The sequence below is a fragment of the Diceros bicornis genome, chromosome 33, assembly GCF_020826845.1.
Source record: "Diceros bicornis minor isolate mBicDic1 chromosome 33, mDicBic1.mat.cur, whole genome shotgun sequence".
NCBI classification, from domain to species: Eukaryota; Metazoa; Chordata; class Mammalia; order Perissodactyla; family Rhinocerotidae; genus Diceros; species Diceros bicornis.
The window spans coordinates 18,883,679-18,904,967 of NC_080772.1; the positions used below are offsets into that span (position 1 = coordinate 18,883,679).

The following is a 21,289-nucleotide window of genomic DNA, read 5'->3' on the forward strand; positions in this document are numbered from 1 at the left end:
CAAAATACACGGTGGTATTATGTTTATATATTATAAAAGAAAAACAGCACACTTCTCAAGAGCAGGAATGGAAACCAGACAGGGTGAATAATATCTTCAAAGCCCTGAGAGAAAGTCACTGTCAATCTAGACCTGCATATTCAACTAAACTATCTTTCATTAACTAAGGTAAACTAAAGACATTTTCAGATAAACAAAAACTGCAAGAATATGCTATCAGGAAAACTTAATGAAGGAATTTTATAAGAAGATACTTCAGAAAGAAAGAAAATGATCCCAAAAGAATTTTTAAAAGACAGGAAGGAAAAATGAGCAAAGATATTGGTAAATATCTAAAGAAATTGGTCAATTTAAACATATCATCTATAACTATAATAATAAGATCTAATTTAGGAGTTTAAAAAAAGATAGAACTAAAATACTGACCAACAATAGTAAATAATTTGATGGAGCACAATCAAAGTTCAGAACCTTCTACTATTCAGTAGGGAGTGTTAAGATATTGTTAACCTTTGACTTCACTAAGTTAAATACAAATGGAAAAAAATACAGGTAAAACCTTGAGAAGAAAAGAAATATAGTGTCTAACTTCTAAACAATTAGGAAAAAAAGAATAGAAGAATAAAAACAATCATTCAAAATAAAGAGAGAGAGCAGAAGATAAGAAAAGAGAATAATAGGACAAATAAAAAGCATGAAGACAGTTAAAACAAATCCAAACATATCCTAAATTCCAGTGAATTTTAATGGATTAAACTTCTCAGTTAAAAGATGGAGATTGTCAAGTGGATTTTTAAAAATCCAGCTATATGCTACTGACAAGAAACATATCTAAATCATAAAGACATAGAAAAGTTAAATGTAAAGGAAGAAAAAATATATTCCAGGAAAAAAAGAGAATTGAGTGAAAATCAAAGTACCATAAATCGAAATGTTGTGAGAGGCAGTGAAAGTATTATTTGAAGGGAAGGCAGAGCTTTAAACACCTACATATTAAAAAACAAAGTCTGAAAACTAGTGAACTTAAGTCAACCTGTAAAAAAAAGAATAACAAAATAAAATCTAAGTTGAAGGAAGATTAATAAAAGAGAAGAAATTAACAGAATGGAAAATAAAGATACAACGGAGGGTATCAACTAAGCCAAAAAATGGATCTTAGCAAAAACTAATAAAATAGAAAATCCTCTGGTAAGATTGACCAAGAAACAAAAGAGAAGACAAAATAATATTAGGAATGAAATGATGGACATAACTTCAGATAAAGAGGAGAATTTTTAAGAGACTATTATGAAAAATTCATGCCAATAAATTTGAAAAGCTAAAGAAATAGACAAATTCCTAGAAATATATAGCTTACCAAAACTGTTTTGAGAAAAATGACTTCATCTTATAAAATGGAATCAGAACTTTAAAGTGTTTTCACAAAGAAAATACCAAACCTAGATGATTTTATAGGTGAATTCTACCGAATTTCCAACTTATCAAATGTTCCAATCTTATTCAAATTCCACCAGAGATCAGAAAAAGAGGAACACTTTCCACTTTAGCCAATGAAGTTTCCATAACATTGATATCCAAACCAGACAAGGACAATACAAAGAGGAAAAATTACAGACCCACATCATCCCTGAACATAGATGCAGAAATGTAAACAAAATGTTAGCAACCAAATCCAGCAGTATAAAAAAAGATAATACATCATGACCAAACTGGGTTTATCCCAGAATGCAAAATCTATGACATATATAAACTTAATTTACCACATTAACAGATTAAAAGAGAAAAAACTATATGATAATTTTAATTGATACAGAAAAGTTTTGATAATATTCAATACTAACTCATTAGAAAAGATCTCTGCAAACTAGGAGTTCAGTAGAATTTCCTCACCCCATACAGGACATCATTCTTATGGTGAAACATTATAGAAGGATTCCTCTCAAAATCAAGAACAAGACCTTGGATACCTACAATTACCCATCTCCTCAACATTTTACTGGAGGTCCTAACAATTGCAGTAAGATAAGAAAAAGTAAAAAGTTTAGGGTTTGGAAAGGAAGAAACAAAAACAACATTTTCATAGATGATATTTTATACATAAATAAAAACAAATTATTAAATTAATAAGATTTCTTAGCAAGGTGGCTGGATATAAAATCAATTGTACTTCTACACACCAGCAAGAGTTAAAAACATAGTTTATTAATATCATTTATAATAGAAACAAATATATATGGTACCTAGAAATAAATCTAAGAAAAGCTGTGTAAGACGTTTATGGAGAATTATTAAGTCATTAAAGAAAGCCTAAATAAATAGATGTATCATGTTAATATATAGAAAGATTCAACAATGTTGAGATGTCATGACTTTTTCCCAAACTAATAAATATCTCGACAGTGCTTTTTCAGGAATTTAAACCAATTCTAAAATACATTTCAGAGAGCAAAAGCCCAAGATTAGACACGGCATTTCTAATAAAGAGAATGAAATAGGGGATTTTCCCTACTGGAAAGCAAGACTTTTTTTTGGAAGTTATAGTAATTAAGACAGTATTGGTATCAACACAGGGATAGACAAAATAAATAATGAAACAGTAGAAAACTAAGAAACACAACTTTGTATACATTAAAATGATATATGACAAAGATGGCATTGCAGGTTATTAAGGTAAAGGATGGACTTTTAAATAAATAATGCTAGAACAATTGACTACAAGGAGATAATAAAACTGGATCCCTATCTTACACCAAACACAAAAATCACTTCTAGATATATTCATGTGTAAAACGCAAAACTTGAAATATTTTCAAAGAAAATAGAGACTATATCTATGATCTCAGAGTCGAGAAGATTTATTGTACAAGACACAAAAATCACTAATAAAATGTAAAGAATGATAAATGTGACTATATTACAATTAAAAGTGGCTGTCCATAAAAGTTTACTATAAACTTTAAAGTTAAACTATAAAGTTAAAATATAATGCACAAACTGGAAATATTACAAACACACAGACATATACATATATATACATATATACGTACACATAAACACATATATTTATAAAAAGCGCCTATAAATTAATAGGAAAAAGAAAAAAAATCCATAGAAAGACAGTCAAAGGATATATAGAGAGAGAAAATAAATAGATCACAAGATGTTAATTTCACTAGCAATCAGAAAAATGCAAATTAAAAACAAATGATACCATATTTTATCCACAACACTAGCAAAGGATAAAAATATTGATACTGTCCAAAGTTAGTGAGAGGGTAAATTGATACGGTCCTTTTGGGTAATAATTTTGGAGTATGCATCAAAACTAAATAGGTAATTACCCTTTGATCCAGATCCAGGTATTCTATTACTCAGAATCTATCCCACATATGTACAAAGATATATATGCAAACATGTTCATTGCAACACTGTAAGAATGAGAATGACTCTAGTCTCCATCCATAGGGATGGTTAACTGAATTACGATACAATCACACTATGGATTGCTATGCAGTTATTTAAAAATTATATATAAATATTGATATTGAAATAGCTATAGGATATTGTCAGAGATAGTAATACTTACTAAATACTACATTTATTCCTGTTTCTAATACCTCTGGCAGTTAAGTGAGCCCAAAAACTATAATTATTTCCAGTCATTAGGCTTAGAAGGAAAGTGATATGTGTCATTTCTGGCTGAGACAGTATAAAGCCCGTGAATGGCTCTCCAGTTGCACTTCTATAACAGCAACCAAGATGGTGCAGTAACAGCTTGTGAAACCTCCAACAGCCTAGGTCCCTGAGTAATTCTGTGTAGCAGAGATGCACTCTTTCACCAATCCATGAAATATGAATGAAAAATACATTTATTGGGTCAGACTACTAGAATTTTAGCCTTAATTTGTTACTGCAGTACAACCTAGCCAATTGTAATCAATATTTATTAAGAAAAAAAAAGGCAAATCACAGGACAAAACTTAAAGAGTATTTATTATCTTGTATACGTTTTTTAAATTATATATGTGTGTATTTACTTACATATTAATGTAAATTTACCAAGGGTTAACAATTTATCAAGGGTTAACAATTTTTATCTCTGAGGTGGGGAAATGAGAATTCGAAGAGAAGAGAAAGGATGATAAGGGACTATCATCTACATTGTTCGAATTTTTCAAAAGCATATATTCATGTATTACTTGTGTAAATATTTTCTTAAAAAATAAAATCAAATTGTTTGTTAGGTATAATATAGGATTGCTTCCAAATCTTCCAACATTTCACATGTATCCTCCCCATTAGAACCTCCTTTCCACTCTCCTCCCTTCCTTCACACGACCACCTCCACGAATGGAAAAGCTCCAGATTAAGAGGGTGACTCTCTAGTACAAACAACTTGGGAACCCCAACTGGTAGCCTTCCAAAAGTGCTGTGTGAGGAACAACATGTTAGTGTTATTATCTGACAGCAAGTTTATTGTTTGTATCATTTTTCTGACAATGCCTGACATTGGCAAATTAATTAGACTGAGAGTTACCATCCACGATAATGTTCAAGATCCTGTGTTACAAACAAAATGATATCCCACTATCAGAAAAGATTTTTCTTCTAGTCCAACCTCCACCATTCACAATTAAAGAAAATTCTAATGAACTCTCTAAGAAAGGTTGCCTTGCACAGCTAGAGTAAATCGGGGAAAAGCAAATGTGATTCTTTCCTAAAGCATTCATTTCTGGAGATGTTGATCCTTCCCACTGACCGACACTTTTCTAAAGTACTTTTTTACTGGGTTTTCTGCTACCTTTTTTATAGATTAAGGTCTGTGACATTATCAACTATTGCAAAAGAAGCTCTGGGCAAAGCAAATGGAGGTCTTTTCATCCTTAAAAGGTATTTGGCTAAGCAAGTTTAATATTTTGCCTACACATGAATATAGTATATATTACTTGCTGTTTGTAATTTACCAATGTATACGATTCAAATCACCTACCTTCAAATCCTCTTCATCCCTTTTAAGTTCCTCCAATAAAATGTAAAAAAAAAAATAAAATGACATTCTACTTTAGGTCTTTTTCTGTATATGGACTTCTATAGTCTTACGCTAACAGTCGTAACTATTTTTAAATATCACACTTTGGTTGTGATAATTTGCATATGAAGTATTTTTAGAGAATAGCTTGGACCATAAATTTAAAAACTCCAATTCTATTAAACTGATATTTTGATAATTCAAAATGAAGGGAAATGTGAATGCCTGGAGACACCTCCAAAATAGTAAAAGATAAGGCAATCTGCTATTTAAAGGATGTAACAACCACAATGAATACTGCTTTCAATACTAGTAATAAAAGCTAACATGCATCAAATACTTTCTAGGTTTCAGACACTGTGCATACATTTTCACATTTAATCCTCAAGATAGTATGAAGATACTGTAATTTTTCTTCATTTTACAGATAAGAAAATTGAAGTCTATACTCGTTATGTTGGTGAGTGTATTAGTTCGTTGGGGCTACCATAACAAAGTACCACAGACTGGATGGCTTAAACAGAAATTTATTTTCTCATAGTGGTGAAGGCTAGAAGTCTGAAATCAAGGTATCAGCAGGGTTCATTCCTTCTGAGGGCTGTGAGGGAAGGATCTGTTCCAGGCCTCTCTCCTTGGCTTATAGATGGCCATATTCTCCATGTCACATTATCTTCCCTCTGTGTATATCTCTGTCCTAACTTCCTCTTCTTGTAAGGACACCAGTCATATTAAATTAGGGCCCACACTAATGTTCTAATTTTAATTTAATTCCCTCTGTAAAGACCCTGTCTCCAAATAAGATCTGAGGTACTAGAGGTAAGACTTCAACATATGAATTTGGGGAAGAACACAATTCAGTCCACAACACTCAGCGGCAGAACAAGGACTTGAACCAAGGTCTGTGACTTCAAAGCCTAAACTCATAACCGTTCTATTTTACTGTCTCGTGCTGGCTTGATTCCTCATATTTTTCCTGTCTGATATATATTTATTTTAATTTCCCTACGAAACCATAAAATCCTTGAGGGCAAGAACTATATCTTATTCCTTCAACAGGCATTTATTGAGCACTAGTTAACAAATATTTGTCACTATGTTAGAATATTCTAAGCACTATTTCAGGCACTACAGCTACAGCAGTGAACATGACAAAGTCCCTGTTCTCAAAGAGTTTACTTTAGGGAAATGAGAGAAGGCAGACAATAAAAATAAATAAATAAGTACCATAAAGACAATAAAACAGGATAATGTGATGGAGGTGAGTGGTTTCTTTAGATGGTGGGCTAACACAAAGGAGATTTTCTAATTAGATTACCATAAATCAAGGATTTTATGCAATATCAAGCTTTATAAATAATTTCCAGGATATAGGTAATCAAGAGGCTCAAAAGAAAAAGTCTTAGACATGCAGGGGAGCTGCCTAGGTCCTTCCTCCCCACAACAGACATGTACTCACTAACCCAGAAATATAAATGAGGTTTCTAAGTGAGAGTCACAGATCACCTCACATAGCAGGAGGAATGTTTACACTATAAACATCTCCATTCTCTCTCCCAGACAGTTGTGTAGCCTACATGACATTCTCCAGGTAACCATGCCATATGTAGCCATACATTCTGAGTTTATTTACTATAAATAGTCCTTTAGCCAGTGACATCCTGTTAAGAAGATTCTGTAGGTAAGGGCTCTTCCTGCTGGCAAATATGGTTAGTCTATTTACTTGGAGGTGCAGATCACCTGCCTACTTTTCTTTCCCCCGGGAATGTCCCCTGGTAAAGGAAGCAAATGGATCACTGGCCAGCTGCTGTAACTCCTTTTTTCCTAAATGGTATGGTCAAGGAGTATTCCTAATGTTGAAGTGATATTTGGCCCATCATTTTTCATACTTCAAAATTCTTACAAATGTTACACATTATCAGCTATGCCGCCACTAATTTCAAGTGGCAAACACCACACTTCCATTTCCAACAATAATGTAGACTAGATAACCTGAAATCCTCCTGCTACAAAACACGTAAAAATATTGGATAAAGAAGAACAAAAATAATTTTGAATTCACAGTTTACCTCTCATGAAAAGGAAAAGATAGTCTCAGGAGCCAAAAGCAAAGAAAGAATTAAAAACCAGAGTGGAAATCTTGAGAGCAGATGTGCTAGCAGCCCTAGGGGGTGAAAGGGATGGAGTGCTGGTTTCTATCACCTAGGGATTTTATTTTACTGCTCACAAGGAATAAGGCCTTGGTCCACATGAGTTGGGAAGTTAAAACCAAGATCCCCAAAGAAACCAGGATTTATGAAGGTCATGGATGAAAGAGTAACCTAGAAAAAAAATCCAACTACTCATAGAAGGAAATTATAATAAAAAATCTTGTCTGACATGGCCTGTATCAGGTATGGAAAAAAAAAATATTTTACCTAGATTTTAGCTATGAATTCCTTCTCATATGGGCTTGGGGTTTGGATTTATACAACCCAAATGACTAGGAACCCCCAAATTAAATTTAATATAAAAAGGGTTCCAGGCTGATGGTGAAGCAAATTCAAAACTTCTCTGGAAGGACATGCCCTACATCCAGACCATATAGGATGCCCACAGATAAAGCCCTGATGAAGACAAGTGCAAAATTCAAGACTACCAAACACACGAAAAACCAATCAGCAGACACAATAAAAGCAATATTAAACTCTCAGGAACTTCAGATAATAGAACTAACAGATGGAGACTATAAAATAAATGTTCCAAAGTATTAAAGAGCCAAAAAACAAACCTGAAGTATGAAAAGAACAAGATACTATATGAAAAGAACAGGCTTGAAAACAAAACAATTAGACTTTCTACAAATCAAAACTATAGTGTGTTCATTCAAAGTTCAACAGTTTTAAAAAGCAGTTTAAATACAGCTCTAGGACATGAGGTATAGGGAGAATTAGTGAACTGAAAATGGATCTGAAGAATTACCCTGAAGATAGCACACTAAAGATAGAGATAATGTAATAGAAAATAAGAAAGAGGGATTAAAACTTGGAAGATAGTATAAGTTCCAATTTATTTATCTGTAGTTCCAGGAAGGAAAAACACAAAATGGCAGAGGTAATATTCAAGATTACAATGATTAGAAATATTTTACAGTTAATAAAAGACATGAACCCTCCAATTCAGGAAAGAAATCTTAAGAATGATAAATAAAAAGAAATCCACACTTAGAGACACCGTGGTGAAACTGAAGAGCCCAAAGACAATGAGAAGACCTTAAATGCAGCCTTAGAGAAGAGAGAAGTTATGCGAGTTGGGTTCTCCAGAAGCAGACAATGAGACAGATTTTTGGGTGCAAAGTGCTTATTAGGGATCAACTCCAGTAAAACAAAGGGGGTGGAAGCAGGATTGAGCAGAGGAAGAAGTCACACTGTGATGTGGCCTAACAAAACCTCAGTCAACCCAGCAGGGACTCAGGGGCAAGAATTACCCTTCAGAGTGTCCTATACTAGGCTGAAATAATCAGGCCTTTATATCCCTGCCTTGTTCGGTCACAGGATGCAGACTGCTCCAGGAAGGATGTGATCTCAGGCAAAGCAGCTCTCTGCAGCTGAGGCAGACCCTGAAAGAGCTGACAAGTAGAGGCTGTGTGATGTCCCTGCAGCTGGACAGCAAGTCTCTCCTCGAATGGGAACCTGGGAAGTATATCTCTGTTTCTACCACAGAAGTTATCTACATAGGAATAATAATTCAAATGACAGCATTTCTTAACAGCAGCAACAGCAACAAAATATCTTCAAAGATATTTCTTCAAAGAACTAAGAGAAAAATAACTGGCAACCTAAATTTCACACTCAGCCAACTTACCATTCAAGAGTGAGAATGAAATAAAGCTATACAAACAAAGAATACAAGTGTTTACCACTAACCGATCTTCTGAAAGAACTGCTAAGACATGTATTTCAGAAAGAAGGAAAACGAACCCAAAAGGGAGGGCTGAGATGTAAGAAGGACTGAGAAACAAATAAAATATAAAAACATATGGCCAACTTTGACTATATAAAATAATAGTGTTTTTAAGATGATTTATTTGGAGGGTATAAAAACAAGATGGAACCAAAATCCAGGAAAATAGTAATGTCTAAGGAAAAGGGTCCCATCAGAGTTAAAGAATCCTAAGATTCATATATTTTATACAAGGAATGTAAAGTTATTGTTTAACCTTAAAATAAAGTCAATTATGCTCTTAACACTTGAAGGGTCACCCTAAAAGGATCAAAACAGAATTCTCAATTTCCAAACTAGCAAAAGGCTAAAATTTAATAAAGGAAACTCAAATTCCTATCAAAATTAAAATGACATTTTTCACAGAAATAGAACAAAGAATCCTAAAATTGGTACGGAACCACAAAAGATCCCAAATAGCCAATCTTGAGAAAGAAGAACAAAGCCAGAGGCATCACACTTCCTGATTTCAAACTATATTACAAAGCTACAGTAATCAAAACAGACACATAGATCAATGGAACAGAATAGAGAGTCCAGAAATAAACCTATGCATATATAGTCAATTTATGACAAAGGAGGCAAGAATACACAATGGGGAAAGGACAGTCTTTCCCAACACTCAAAAAATGGTGTTGGGAAAACTGGGTAGCCAGATGCAAAAGAATGAAACTGGACCACTATCTTACAACATAAACAAAAATGAACTCAAAATGGATTAAAGACTTAAACGTTAAGACCTGAAACCATAAAACTCCTAGAAGAAAACATAGGCAGTAAGCTCCTTGACATCAGTCTTGGCGATGACTTTTTGGATTTGACACCAGAGGCAAAGGCAACAAAAGCAAAAATCAATAAGTGGCATTCCATCAAACTAAAAAGCTTCTGCACAGCAACGGAAATCATCAACAAAATGAAAAGGCAACCTACCAAACAGAAGAAAATATTTGCAAATCATATATCTGATAAGGGGTTAATATTCAAAATATATAAAGAACTCATACAACTCAATAGCAAAAAAACAAACAATCTGATTAAAAAATGGGCAGAGGATCTGAATAGACATTTTTCCAACGATATACAATGGCCAACAGATACACGAAAAGGTGCTCAACACCACTAATCATCAGAGAAATGCACATCATAACCATAATGAGAACCTCACACCTGTTAGAATAGCTATTATCAAAAAAGACAAGGAATAAAAAGTGTTTGCAAGGATGTGAAGAAAAGGGAACCCTTGAGCCCTGTCAGTGGGCATGTAAATTGGTGTAGCCACTATGGAAAACAGTATAGAAGTTCCTCACAAAAATTTTTTTAAAAACTACCATATGATCCAGCAATTCCACTTCTGGGTATTTATCCAAAAAAATATGAAAACATTAATTCCAAAAGATATCTGCATCCCCATGTTCACTGCAGCATTATTTATAATAGCCAAGACATGGAAACAACCTAAGAGTCCATTGATGGACGAACGGATAAACAAAATGTAGTATATATACATACAATGGAATATTATTCAGCCATAAAAAAGAAGGCAATCTTGCCATTTGGAACAACATAAATGGACCTTGAGGTCATTATGCTAAGTGAAATAAGTCAGATGGAGGAAGACAAATACCATATGATCTCACGTATATGTGGAATCTAAAAAAAAAAAACACAAACTCATAGACAGAGAGAACAGATCGGTGGTTGCCAGAGGCAGGGGGTGGAGGGTGGATGAAATGGGTGAAGGTGGTCAAAAGGTACAAACTTTCATGGGGCCAGCCTGGTGGCAGGGTGGTTAAGTTCCTGCATTCCACTTTGGCGGCTCGGGGTTCACTGGTTCAGATCCTGGGTGTGGACCTACTCACCACTCATCCATCAAGCCATGCTGAGGCAGCGTCCCACATAGAGGAGCTACAACTCTACAATTATGATACACAACTATGTACTGGGGCTTTGGGGCGAAAAAAGAAAAAATTTTAAAAAAAAGGAGGAAGATTGGCAACAGATGTTGGTGCAGGGCCAATCTTCCTCAAAAAAAATAAAAACAAAAAAAATTTTTTTAAAAGGTATAAACTTCCAGTTATAAAATAACTAAGTCCTGGACGTGTAATGTACAGCATGGTGACTATAGTTAATAATACTGTATTGTATATTTGCTAAAAGAGTCAATCTTAAAAGTTCTCATCACAAGAAAAAAAATTATAACTGTGTGGTGACGAATGTTAACTAGATTTATTGTGGTGATCATTTCACAATATATACAAATATCAAATCATTATGTTGTATACCCAAAACTAATATAATGTTATATGTCAATTATATCTCAATAAAAAAAGAAATAAAACTCAATCAAGCTAACAAAATGCAGGAACAGAGAAAAATAGGTATATAAAAGACCAGATAATGGAAAGCATAAAATAAGACAGGTTTTTTAAGACAGAAATACATTATGTCAGTAATCACAATATAGTCTAAATGTATTAACTAAAAGTCATAGACTGTCAGATTTGATTTAAAAAAACAAACCACCAACAAAATGCAGCTATATACTGCTTACAAGAGACATATCTAAGCAAAAGGACATAAAGAGTTTGGAAATAAAAAATGGAAAAAGATAAATCAGACAATTACTTACCAAAAACAGCAATATAGCTGTAGTACTATCAAAAGCATTATTAAGGGTAAAGATGGTCACTATGTTTCGATAAAAAGAAAAATTCACCAGGATAATTTAGTAACTTTAAATGTTCATGCTCTTTAATAAAGCAGCATCAAAATATAGAATGAAAATTTGGTAGAATTACACATTGATAAATCTATAATCAAAACAGAAGATTTCAACATACCTCTCAGTAATCGACAGATCAAGAAGATAAAAGAACATGGAAGATTTAAACAATACAATTAAGAAAATATCCTTTTGGGTATGCCTTCACTGGTCTAAAATCTTCCATGGCTCCTATTGCCTCTGGCATCAAATCCAAATTCTTCTTCTTGATCCTAAAAATAGTCCACATTTGGTCCTGCCCTTCCTACCTATCCAAGCTTATTTCTTACCTGTCCTCAACACAAATCACCTATCCTAGGCAAACCAAACCACTAATGGACCAGAGAGAGGAAGCTCTATGGTGTAGCACTTACACACCTAGATTGGGATTAGACTGCAAAGGTTCAAATCCTGGTTCTATCATTTACTAACTGCATGATCTTGGGCAAGTTATTAACCCTTATGATCTTCAGTCTTCTCATCTATAAAATGAGGATACTGGTAATATCTACCTCCTAGGCCTATTGTGAGGATTTATAAAGATTCGTATTGTTACCATCTCGTGAATTGCCCCTCTTCCTCCTCTCATCTATTCAAACTCTACCCAGGCTCCAAGGCCAACTCAAATTCCTCTCCTCATAAAGCCTTCACCAATTACTCCCTCTACCTTTCATTTATCTCCCTCTTCTATAGTATAGCAGTTCTTAACCTTGTAGGAGAGTGGTAGAGGGTCACAGACACCTTAGAGAATCTGATGAGGGTAAAAAATATCTATTCATAAAAATGCACATGCATACACACACACGTTTGCGTGAAACATCAGGGGATTCATTTTCCTCTGAAGCTCACGCACGGAACCCCAATTACGAACCCCTGTCTTCAAGTCTATGTTTCACCACCACCCACTCTTTTCTCCTGAGGCCATCTTAACGAAAGTACAGAATGCTACATGGAGCTAGAAGACGCACAGAGAGAAGCTAGTGAAGCTCACTTCATAGATAACGACACTGACTCATAAAGAGGTGAAGTGACTTACCAAAGCCACAGACAACCATGGAGTGGCAGAGATGGAGCCAGAACCTGCCTCCTAGCTACATCTCTAGGGTTCTTGCAAAAGCGTATTTGAATAATTTATCTCCAACTCACAGAACTCTAAAATTGAGAAATAATGTTAACCCATTTTTCAGATGAGGTGATAAATCCCTTGGGGAATTTGACCCCAGGTAATCAGGCCAGAAGTCACCAAGACTCATTCTCAGAATGATAATTACGAAACAAACCAGCAACATTATTATATTTTATTCTGCCTTACCTTCCTTGTATTGAAACTCTCTCACTAGCTTTCTCTGAAGCAACACCAAACTAGGAAACATAAACTGCTCCAATTTTATTATTTGGGGGAGTTAACTTGGAAGCTTTCTTTAAAATTTTTCTATAATTATAATAATCAAAGAATATCATCAGTTCTAGACCTTGGGCCAGGAAAGACACAGTTAAATCCAATCCACAATCTTTCATTCTCAGATCTGACTTTATAAATACTTTTATAAATATTTTATAAATATGTCTTCTATCTCCTTCCCTATAAGACATTTTTCCAGAATAACTAACAAATAGTAAAATGGACTATACGTTGCTTATTCTCTACCCTACCTTCGAATTCTCAAAGTAGTTTAACGGTAAGCAAAGAAAAAAGAAAAGCATCATGAATAACCTACAAAACACAATAATCAGCCTCCACGTTATTAAAAACTGATGAGCACTTGTATAGTCATAGTCTTCTTGCACTAAGAGAGCTGTTCTACTATGTGGAGTCATACACCCAGCCTAGGAAATGAGATAAATGACTCAGGAAGAGGAGGAGGTTTGTAAAATGGGATATATCAGTCAAAAACTTTAATCAACAACCAGGAAAGAAAGCACTTTATAAGAAAATAATATTGGAGCACCTGAAGAGCATAGATTTTTAATAAAAGAAAAGGATCATAGAGATGAATCGTAAAGGCCACCTAGTCAAAACTCTTCATTTTCCAGATGAATCAACGGAAGCCTGAGACCTAAACTATCTCCTTTGAAATCCACAGGCTTTTCAGAGAAGGGAACCCAGGACCCACCATAGGAAGTCAGCTTCCCCAGCTGAAAATTCACACTATCTTGGATAATGAGGCAAGTGAAATAAACACTGGAAAAAACCAGGAACATTATTTATACATTCTAAATAATAAGTCCTATTTAGGCCTTGGGGGAAAGTACACACGCCACAAGCAACTGGATCTTGTGCAGTACCAAGTGGCTCAGGGAGCCAGATGAGTCTGCGGTGCTGTCTCTTAGAAACTCTGGGATGCTGACAAGGATACAGTGACACACCTACTTGCCACTAAGAGGAAAAACACCTAGAAAAAGAAAAGTGTAGGCCACAGAATTTGCCATATATGTGGTCATATTTTTAGTATTTCTATCTATTGTTTTTATTTTTCATAGATGTATTCTAAATAATGATGGGTTAATAATGTTTGGAAACAATTCTTGGTTAAGAGGGGCCAAGAATTAATGTTTATTCAGCATAGCAGCAGGTTCCCTGTGTATTCTCAATAACGTTTATGTGGGAAATTTAGAAGCAAATTTTGATTAATATATGTTCACACATGGTCTCTGATTACAAAGATAAATTGAAGGCTGTGTGGCAATGAAGTGCTTTCCTGAGGGAAAAGGTGCTCAAGACTCAGTTGCCTAATCTGGAATAAATCTACTCTAAAGTTATTTACAAAAAGTGTTCAGATTTTACTAATGAAAACACAAAAGGATTTCTTACTCATTGCAATTTTACTTTCATAAATTAAAATATAATAGAAAAATGATAATTTAATAAATGGATCTACATTTCCTTTATTGAATTCTTTGAGTGCAAATATCCCTAAAATTCTGGAACTTCAGTTTTCCTTTTTATATCAATCTTTCATTCTAATATTGAACTCCTTATAGAAGTCAAATCTAAAGCCTAACATCAAACTCATTCCCTTGAGATTTGGTTTTATGAATGGTGCTTACCTACCTTACAGGTGATGATAAGATTTTGGCAAATGCAGAAAACTGCATTTGTCAACTTTTGAAAAACAGAAGCCATTGTGTATTTTACAGAGAGCAAAACAACTTAATTCCAAAAGGCTACCATCATTATTACTATCCTAAAATCCAAAGTACTTTCTAGGCAAATGTCAGTGTTTGGTAGTTTTTCTATCTGCTTCTACACTAACTACACAAAATCTTAATGCTATACCTTCTTTGTTCCTTTTTAAACAAAATAATGGATTTTTTTGTATAGGTTTCTGACTAAAACTGAAGCACATGAAGACACAGATTTTGCCTATGAATAAGAAATTTTCAAAATTAAATTTTCCCTTCAAGTACTTCCAAATTAAAATTATAAATCAGTAAAAATGAACCATGTGAAAATAATGTAAGCATTTTAAGAGCCCTCTTCTATTTTATCAAATTACTGGCACATTGAATTTCCTAGACAAAATACTCAAAATAACTGTGTTCACAGCAGGATTAAAGAATGGTTGAATCATCCCTAATAATTTCCGCTACCAAAAAGGGGCAAACGTTTTTTAACATTTAGAAAGTAAATCTAAGTTAATGCAGTATCCAAACAATGAAGAAAGAAACTGCTTACAAATATGTTTTGCTGACCAAAGTATGCTTTGAGGGAACATGAGAGGTATTACTTTCATGTCTTTAACCTATTCATCCCTGGGCGGGGTTGGGTGGATGGGATCTCCCTATAGGTTCCCTTTTATTAATGGAAAACTTCCAATAGTTACTACAAAAATATAACTGTTGCTTTTTCTGTCCCAAACATTTTTGCCTTTCTTGAGGAATATTCTTAATGTTCTAGAAAAAAGCTAAGATGGAAAATAGGAGTGGGGAAGAAATATTTGGAAAACAAGCATAAGCAGCACTATCATGCCATGTGAGTAAAAAGAGCTGTTTGGGGCCAGATCATGAACACCCAAGAGCAAGAACAATCAGTATTTTGTTAGGTAGAGAAGGGAGTTTTTGAGGAGAAGAGTGATTTGGCCAGATCTGTGGAAGATAAATCTTCAGGACTGGCCTGAAGAGAGAATGGAGGCAGGAAACTGTCAGGACACTCCTGGGTATCAGTCAGGTTCCTGGCAGGAAACAGGTAGCAGTCAAGCTGGGTAATTTAAGAAAGATCAACAAAGAGAATATTACAAAGATACGGGCATGGATTAAGGAAATTCAAAAAGAAGAGTGGTACAATGGTGAGAGCCACAACCACCACCAGGCCTGCAGGAACCAGGGGAGCACTGAGAGGAGCCAGCAGAGGGTGGCTGCCACCCTGTGGAGAGAGCTGCCTGACTGGAGCTATGGACTTACAGAGGAACCAGCCAACTCACAGCAATCTGCAGAGGGCTGGGGGCATATGTGTCCTCACCTTACTCTCTTCACACCCTCTGATCTTCTGTCACTGCCTCCTGGGGTCGCATCCAGCTGGAAGCCAGCGGCAGAGAACAGAGTGGAGAGAGGATCCAGAGAAGTGGACGGAGGAGACCAGTCTAGGGGTAAGGTTATAGTAGTGAGAATGGAAAGGGTATGGAAAGGGAATGGAAATTTAACAGGACTTTCTGCCTGAGTAAATTTGGAGATGGGAAAAGAAAAGTCAAGGATGCTGTCATAGTTTCAAGCCCAATATACTAGACTAGAATGATAACATCAACTGAACCTATTTTTACTAACCATTGTATTCCCAATGCCCAGAACAGTAACTTGGGCAGGAAAGGACTTCAAGAGACATTTGTTGGGCGAAAAAAAAAATGGATGGATGGATGATGGAAGAAACAAATTTGAGGGAAGGTGATGTGTTATGTAGTCTTAGACATACTGAGTTTAGAGCATGGTGGAAGAGCCCGGCATGTGATTGGAGATTTGACCCTAAAGCTCTGAAAAGGAAAGGAATAAAGATGTACCTTTAAGAACCATCTGCACAAATACAGCAGCTGACACCATGAGAGTGCATGAAATGGCATTGAGAGCAGGTATAAAGGGAAAAGAAGCAGGTTCTAATGACCAAACATAGGATCTGTCTGCGTTATGGGACAAAAGGAGGAGAAACCAACAAAGAGAAAAGACAAAGGGAAAACCAACAAAGGGAAAAGACAATATGTGCAACCACTTGCTTTCCTGTTAAAATAATTTCACATATATTTGCACATCCCTGGTAGGCTCTCTTTTTGTTGACACTGCACAGTCTTGCCTAACATAAAGATGACACAAATGCAAGCTACAGACCACCACTTACCAACATGCCTCAATAAGATTTTTTTAAAGCCCTAAATCCCAACCTTACTAGTTGCTCACGTTGAATCTAACACAGCCAACATTAATCATTTTTTAATTAAGAAAAGTCTATGTATTAGGCTTATTCTTTCAAGTAGTCATGTATTGAATACCTATTATGTATCCAGCACTATGTTCAGCAAAGTGGACATAAAAATCAGTCTCCAGTCATTAAGGAAATTAAAATCCACTCGGACTGTAAAAAACCATTGAGCATAAAACAATTAGAGTTCAATTAAGAGCTGACCTGTATGATTCAAACCAAATAGCATTTCGCCCAGTGAGAATTCGTAGTATTCCGCACCTGTCGAGATCTGCTCTTTCTTTTCCTAACCCAGAAGATTGACAGGAGCCAAATCCTACCTAGCTGTACTTCCTATTAAAGGCTCAATCATGCCATATTGTAAATTTCTCTTTACTTTTCTTTCTTCCCCACTGTTTCATAAGGTCTCAATAATCTTTGTATCTAGTGTGTGGAACACAATAGTCATTCAAATATTTGTTAAATGAATGAATGAATCAGAAGCTAAGCCACGCCCAGAGTAGCTGTCAATGTCCTTAACTCTCCTATGGCAAATCCCAAAAGCTTTAGGGTTCAAGGCAGTTACCTTATATGGCCTTTGACCTAGCCTTGGCCCCACAGGATGACTGATTTAAACACCTGGTGCTGAGTGTTAAGGCAAAGACTCAGAAAACCCCTAGAAAATCCTAAAATGCTTTTAGAAAAGAAGAAGAAAGAAGATTCTAGCACAATGCCTGAAGCACAAAATGTGCTCATTAAATGTTTGGTGAGTGAATGAACAAAGGAAAGCTGAGGAAAGATAGTGAGCTTAAGAAGAGACCAAACTGAGGGGGCAGGTGCGACAGAGGGGCCTATATCTAAAGCCCTCTAGCAGAAACTCAACTGAATCTATTTCCTAATGGCTACTATGTCCACTTCTATGGGTTAATTCTCCAGCATAAGCCCCTCTTCACTACTCCCAACATCCCATTAAAGGAAAACAAAACCTGTAAACCACACAATCAGTGGTGCCTCCCAAACTTGACTATACATACTCATCACCTAGAGATCTTGTAAAAATGAAGGCTCTGAATCATGACATCTGGGGTGAGGCAAGAGATTCTGCATTTCTAACAGACTCCCAGGTGATGCTATGATGCTGGTCAAGAGACCACACTTTTAGAGTATCAAGAGCCTGGAAGACATTGCAGAGAATATGTATGTAGTCTTAATGCCATGAGTTAAGATTCCTCCTGCTCCTACATTTCCAGTTGTATAACTTTAGACAAGTCATTTTACCTCTCTGAGCCTTCCTTTGTCATCAGTGGAATACGGTGAATAACAACATCTAACACTTATTGAGTGCTTACCATGTATCAGGAACTAACGTTTCATATTTACCAACTCACAAACATGACTTAAGTTAATCAACCTGTCCTGGGTAGGTTCAGTAAACCTGATCTCATTCCAGGTACTTTGACTCAAGAACCTGGTGTTTAATCACTGTGGGGGACTGCCTCTTCAGCTTAGCTCCCAGAGACATTATGAAGAACAAATAATAATTCGTATTTAGCTAAGATTTATCGAGCACTCATGTTCCAGGCTGTAGTCTAAGCTCCCTTGGGGGCATATTAACTTATCTTTATACCAGCCCTAGGAGGTTACAGGTTTTAAAAGAGGCCCAAACAAGTTAAACAGCGGAAGGTCAAACAGTGGCACAGGCAGGACTGGAACCCAGGCAACCTAACTGCAGAGCGGGTGCTCTTTTGCCAAAGCCAGGAGACGATGCGGCCCCGGGACTCTGGGCTACCAGCCATCAGCAAGCTGGGGTGGGCGCACACCCGCGCCCACTCAGGGCGGTCTAACTCCCAGCCCCGTTCGCTCCCAAAGCAAACCGATCTTCTTCTACACTTGGCTTCATGTGTATCTTTGGGAAGTGTTTTTCTCGGCCCACACCCGGGACCCCGTGAGTGGGTCAGGTCTCTAGTGAAACACAATTTGTCTAGTCACAAGAAAGGCTGAGGCCCCAGATTTGCGCCGCCCCACCTGCGCCGCCGCCTCCTGGGAACCGAGTCCCAATCAGGCCGTGGAACTTGCAGTCGGGGCTCCTCGGGCCAGCTCCGCCTCCCTCCCGGCGCGACCAAAAGGGCCGCCTCTAATCCCATCTGCTGTCCGACACCGCCCTCTGCCGGCCTTTTCTCGGCGCGCTCGCGTTGTGAGCCAGTTCCGGGCGCGCCGGAAGCGAAGCTTTCTCTTCCGGAACGAGCGCCCGGCGGACCGCACGTGGTTGTGTGGCCCGGCCTGGAGCCGGTGCTGGCGGAGAAGTGGTTTGAACTGCCCTCCCGGAGCGCGTGAGCCCAGCCGGAGCCATGGAGGGCCAGAGCGTGGAGGAGCTGCTGGCAAAGGCGGAGCGGGACGAGGCGGAGAAGCTGCAGCGCATCACGGTGCACAAGGAGCTGGAGCTGGAGTTCGACCTGGGGAACCTGCTGGCCTCGGACCGGAACCCCCCAACGGGGCTGCGGAGCGCGGGACCCACGCCAGAGGCCGAGCTGCGGGCCCTGGCGCGAGACAACACGCAGCTGCTCATCAACCAGCTGTGGCAGCTGCCCACGGAGCGCGTGGAGGAGGCGCTGGTGGCGCGGCTGCCCGAGCCCACCACTCGCCTGCCGCGCGAGAAGCCGGTGCCCCGGCCGCGGCCGCTTACACGCTGGCAGCAGTTCGCGCACCTCAAGGGCATCCGTCCCAAGAAGAAGAGCAATCTGGTGTGGGACGAGGTGAGCGGCCAGTGGCGGCGCCGCTGGGGCTACCAGCGCGCCCGCGACGACACCAAGGAATGGTTGATCGAGGTGCCCGGCGGTGCCGACCCCTTGGAGGACCAGTTCGCCAAGCGGATTCAGGCTAAGAAGGAACGGGTGGCCAAGAACGAGCTGAACCGGCTGCGTAACCTGGCCCGCGCGCACAAGACGCAGCTGCCCAGCGCGGCCGGCATGCACCCTACCGGACACCAGAGTAAGGAGGAGCTGGGCCGTGCCATGCAGGTGGCCAAGGTCTCCACCGCCTCTGTGGGGCGCTTCCAGGAGCGCCTGCCCAAGGAGAAGGCGCCCCGGGGCTCTGGCAAGAAGAGGAAGTTTCAGCCCCTTTTCGGGGACTTTGCAGCCGAGAAAAAGAGCCAGTTGGAGCTGCTGCGACTCATGAACAGCAAAAAGCCTCAGCTGGACGTGACGAGGGCCACCAATAAGCAGATGAGGGAGGAGGACCAGGAGGAGGCGGCCAAGAGGAAGAAAATGAGCCAGAAGGGCAAGAGAAAGGGGGGCCGGCAGGGTCCTGGGGGCAAGGGGAAAGGGGGCCCGCCCAGCCAGGGAAGAAAGAGGAAGGGGGTCTTGGGAGGCAAGATGCATTCCGGGCCGCCTGGCTTGGGTGGCAAGAGAAAAGGAGGGCAACATCCAGGAGGAAAGAGGAGGAAGTAAATTTCACCCGTGGACCCATCTAAACCAAGAACTGTACTAAATGTTGAGTTCTAGGTACTGTACTTTGGGGGGATGCAGAAGAAGGTGACTGCCACCTTCATTGGGCTTGAAGTTGAAGGGATAGGATTGCTCATCCCTCAAGGTAGTTTGTAAATGTTGGACTCTACAAATTAATGTTTTTCCCACAACCAAGACTTTGGAGATTGAAGGATGTATTTGAGGACCTAAAAATTAAGGAACGAATTCGGTTGAAACTGGGCATGAGTTCTGTTCTCAAACACATGTTTTTTCTTTTTAACTTTGGATATGGTGTGAGGGACAGTTGGTCATATTTTAGAGACTTAGTTTGATTTCTGCATTATTTTTATAACAAACTTGTGTATTTATCAAATCGAGGGGGAAACATTACATTTTCAGAACTGGACTTAAAAGTAACTGTTGTAAAGGTTATTTAATAAAACTATATCTGTATCTAATGTTGCTTTCAACTTTTTGACCGTTGGTAGAAATCTTAAAGCCAGTGAGCTGGATACCCGGTACAGATTATTTTCATTTACTTTCAAAAAAATATAAAGCAGCTAAGTTCACTTTTTTAGAAAAGCTCATACTTCTTTTGGTATCATATAATATTGAAAGTGTAATACAACTGGTGTATCTTTGAGAAAAGATTTCATGCTTTTCAACACTGAAAA

The 21,289-nt window shown here is 37.8% G+C and overlaps 1 protein-coding gene and 1 long non-coding RNA gene across 3 annotated transcripts in view; one reads left to right on the forward strand and one right to left on the reverse strand.

Moving 5' to 3' along the window:
* Positions 1-19,264, reverse strand: part of LOC131396524 (uncharacterized) — a 98,037-nt gene extending 78,773 nt beyond the window's left edge. For both annotated transcript variants that reach the window (XR_009216576.1, XR_009216577.1), the window contains exon 1: positions 19,177-19,264. This is a non-coding gene — a long non-coding RNA (uncharacterized LOC131396524). The remainder of the gene's footprint in view (positions 1-19,176) is intronic.
* Positions 19,265-19,395: 131 nt separating this feature from the next.
* RRS1 (ribosome biogenesis regulator 1 homolog) lies at positions 19,396-21,073 on the forward strand. The gene has a single exon (XM_058528799.1). It carries the CDS (start codon positions 19,500-19,502, stop codon positions 20,595-20,597), a length of 1,098 nt encoding a protein of 365 aa, XP_058384782.1. The 5' UTR covers positions 19,396-19,499; the 3' UTR covers positions 20,598-21,073.
* Positions 21,074-21,289: the final 216 nt, after the last annotated feature.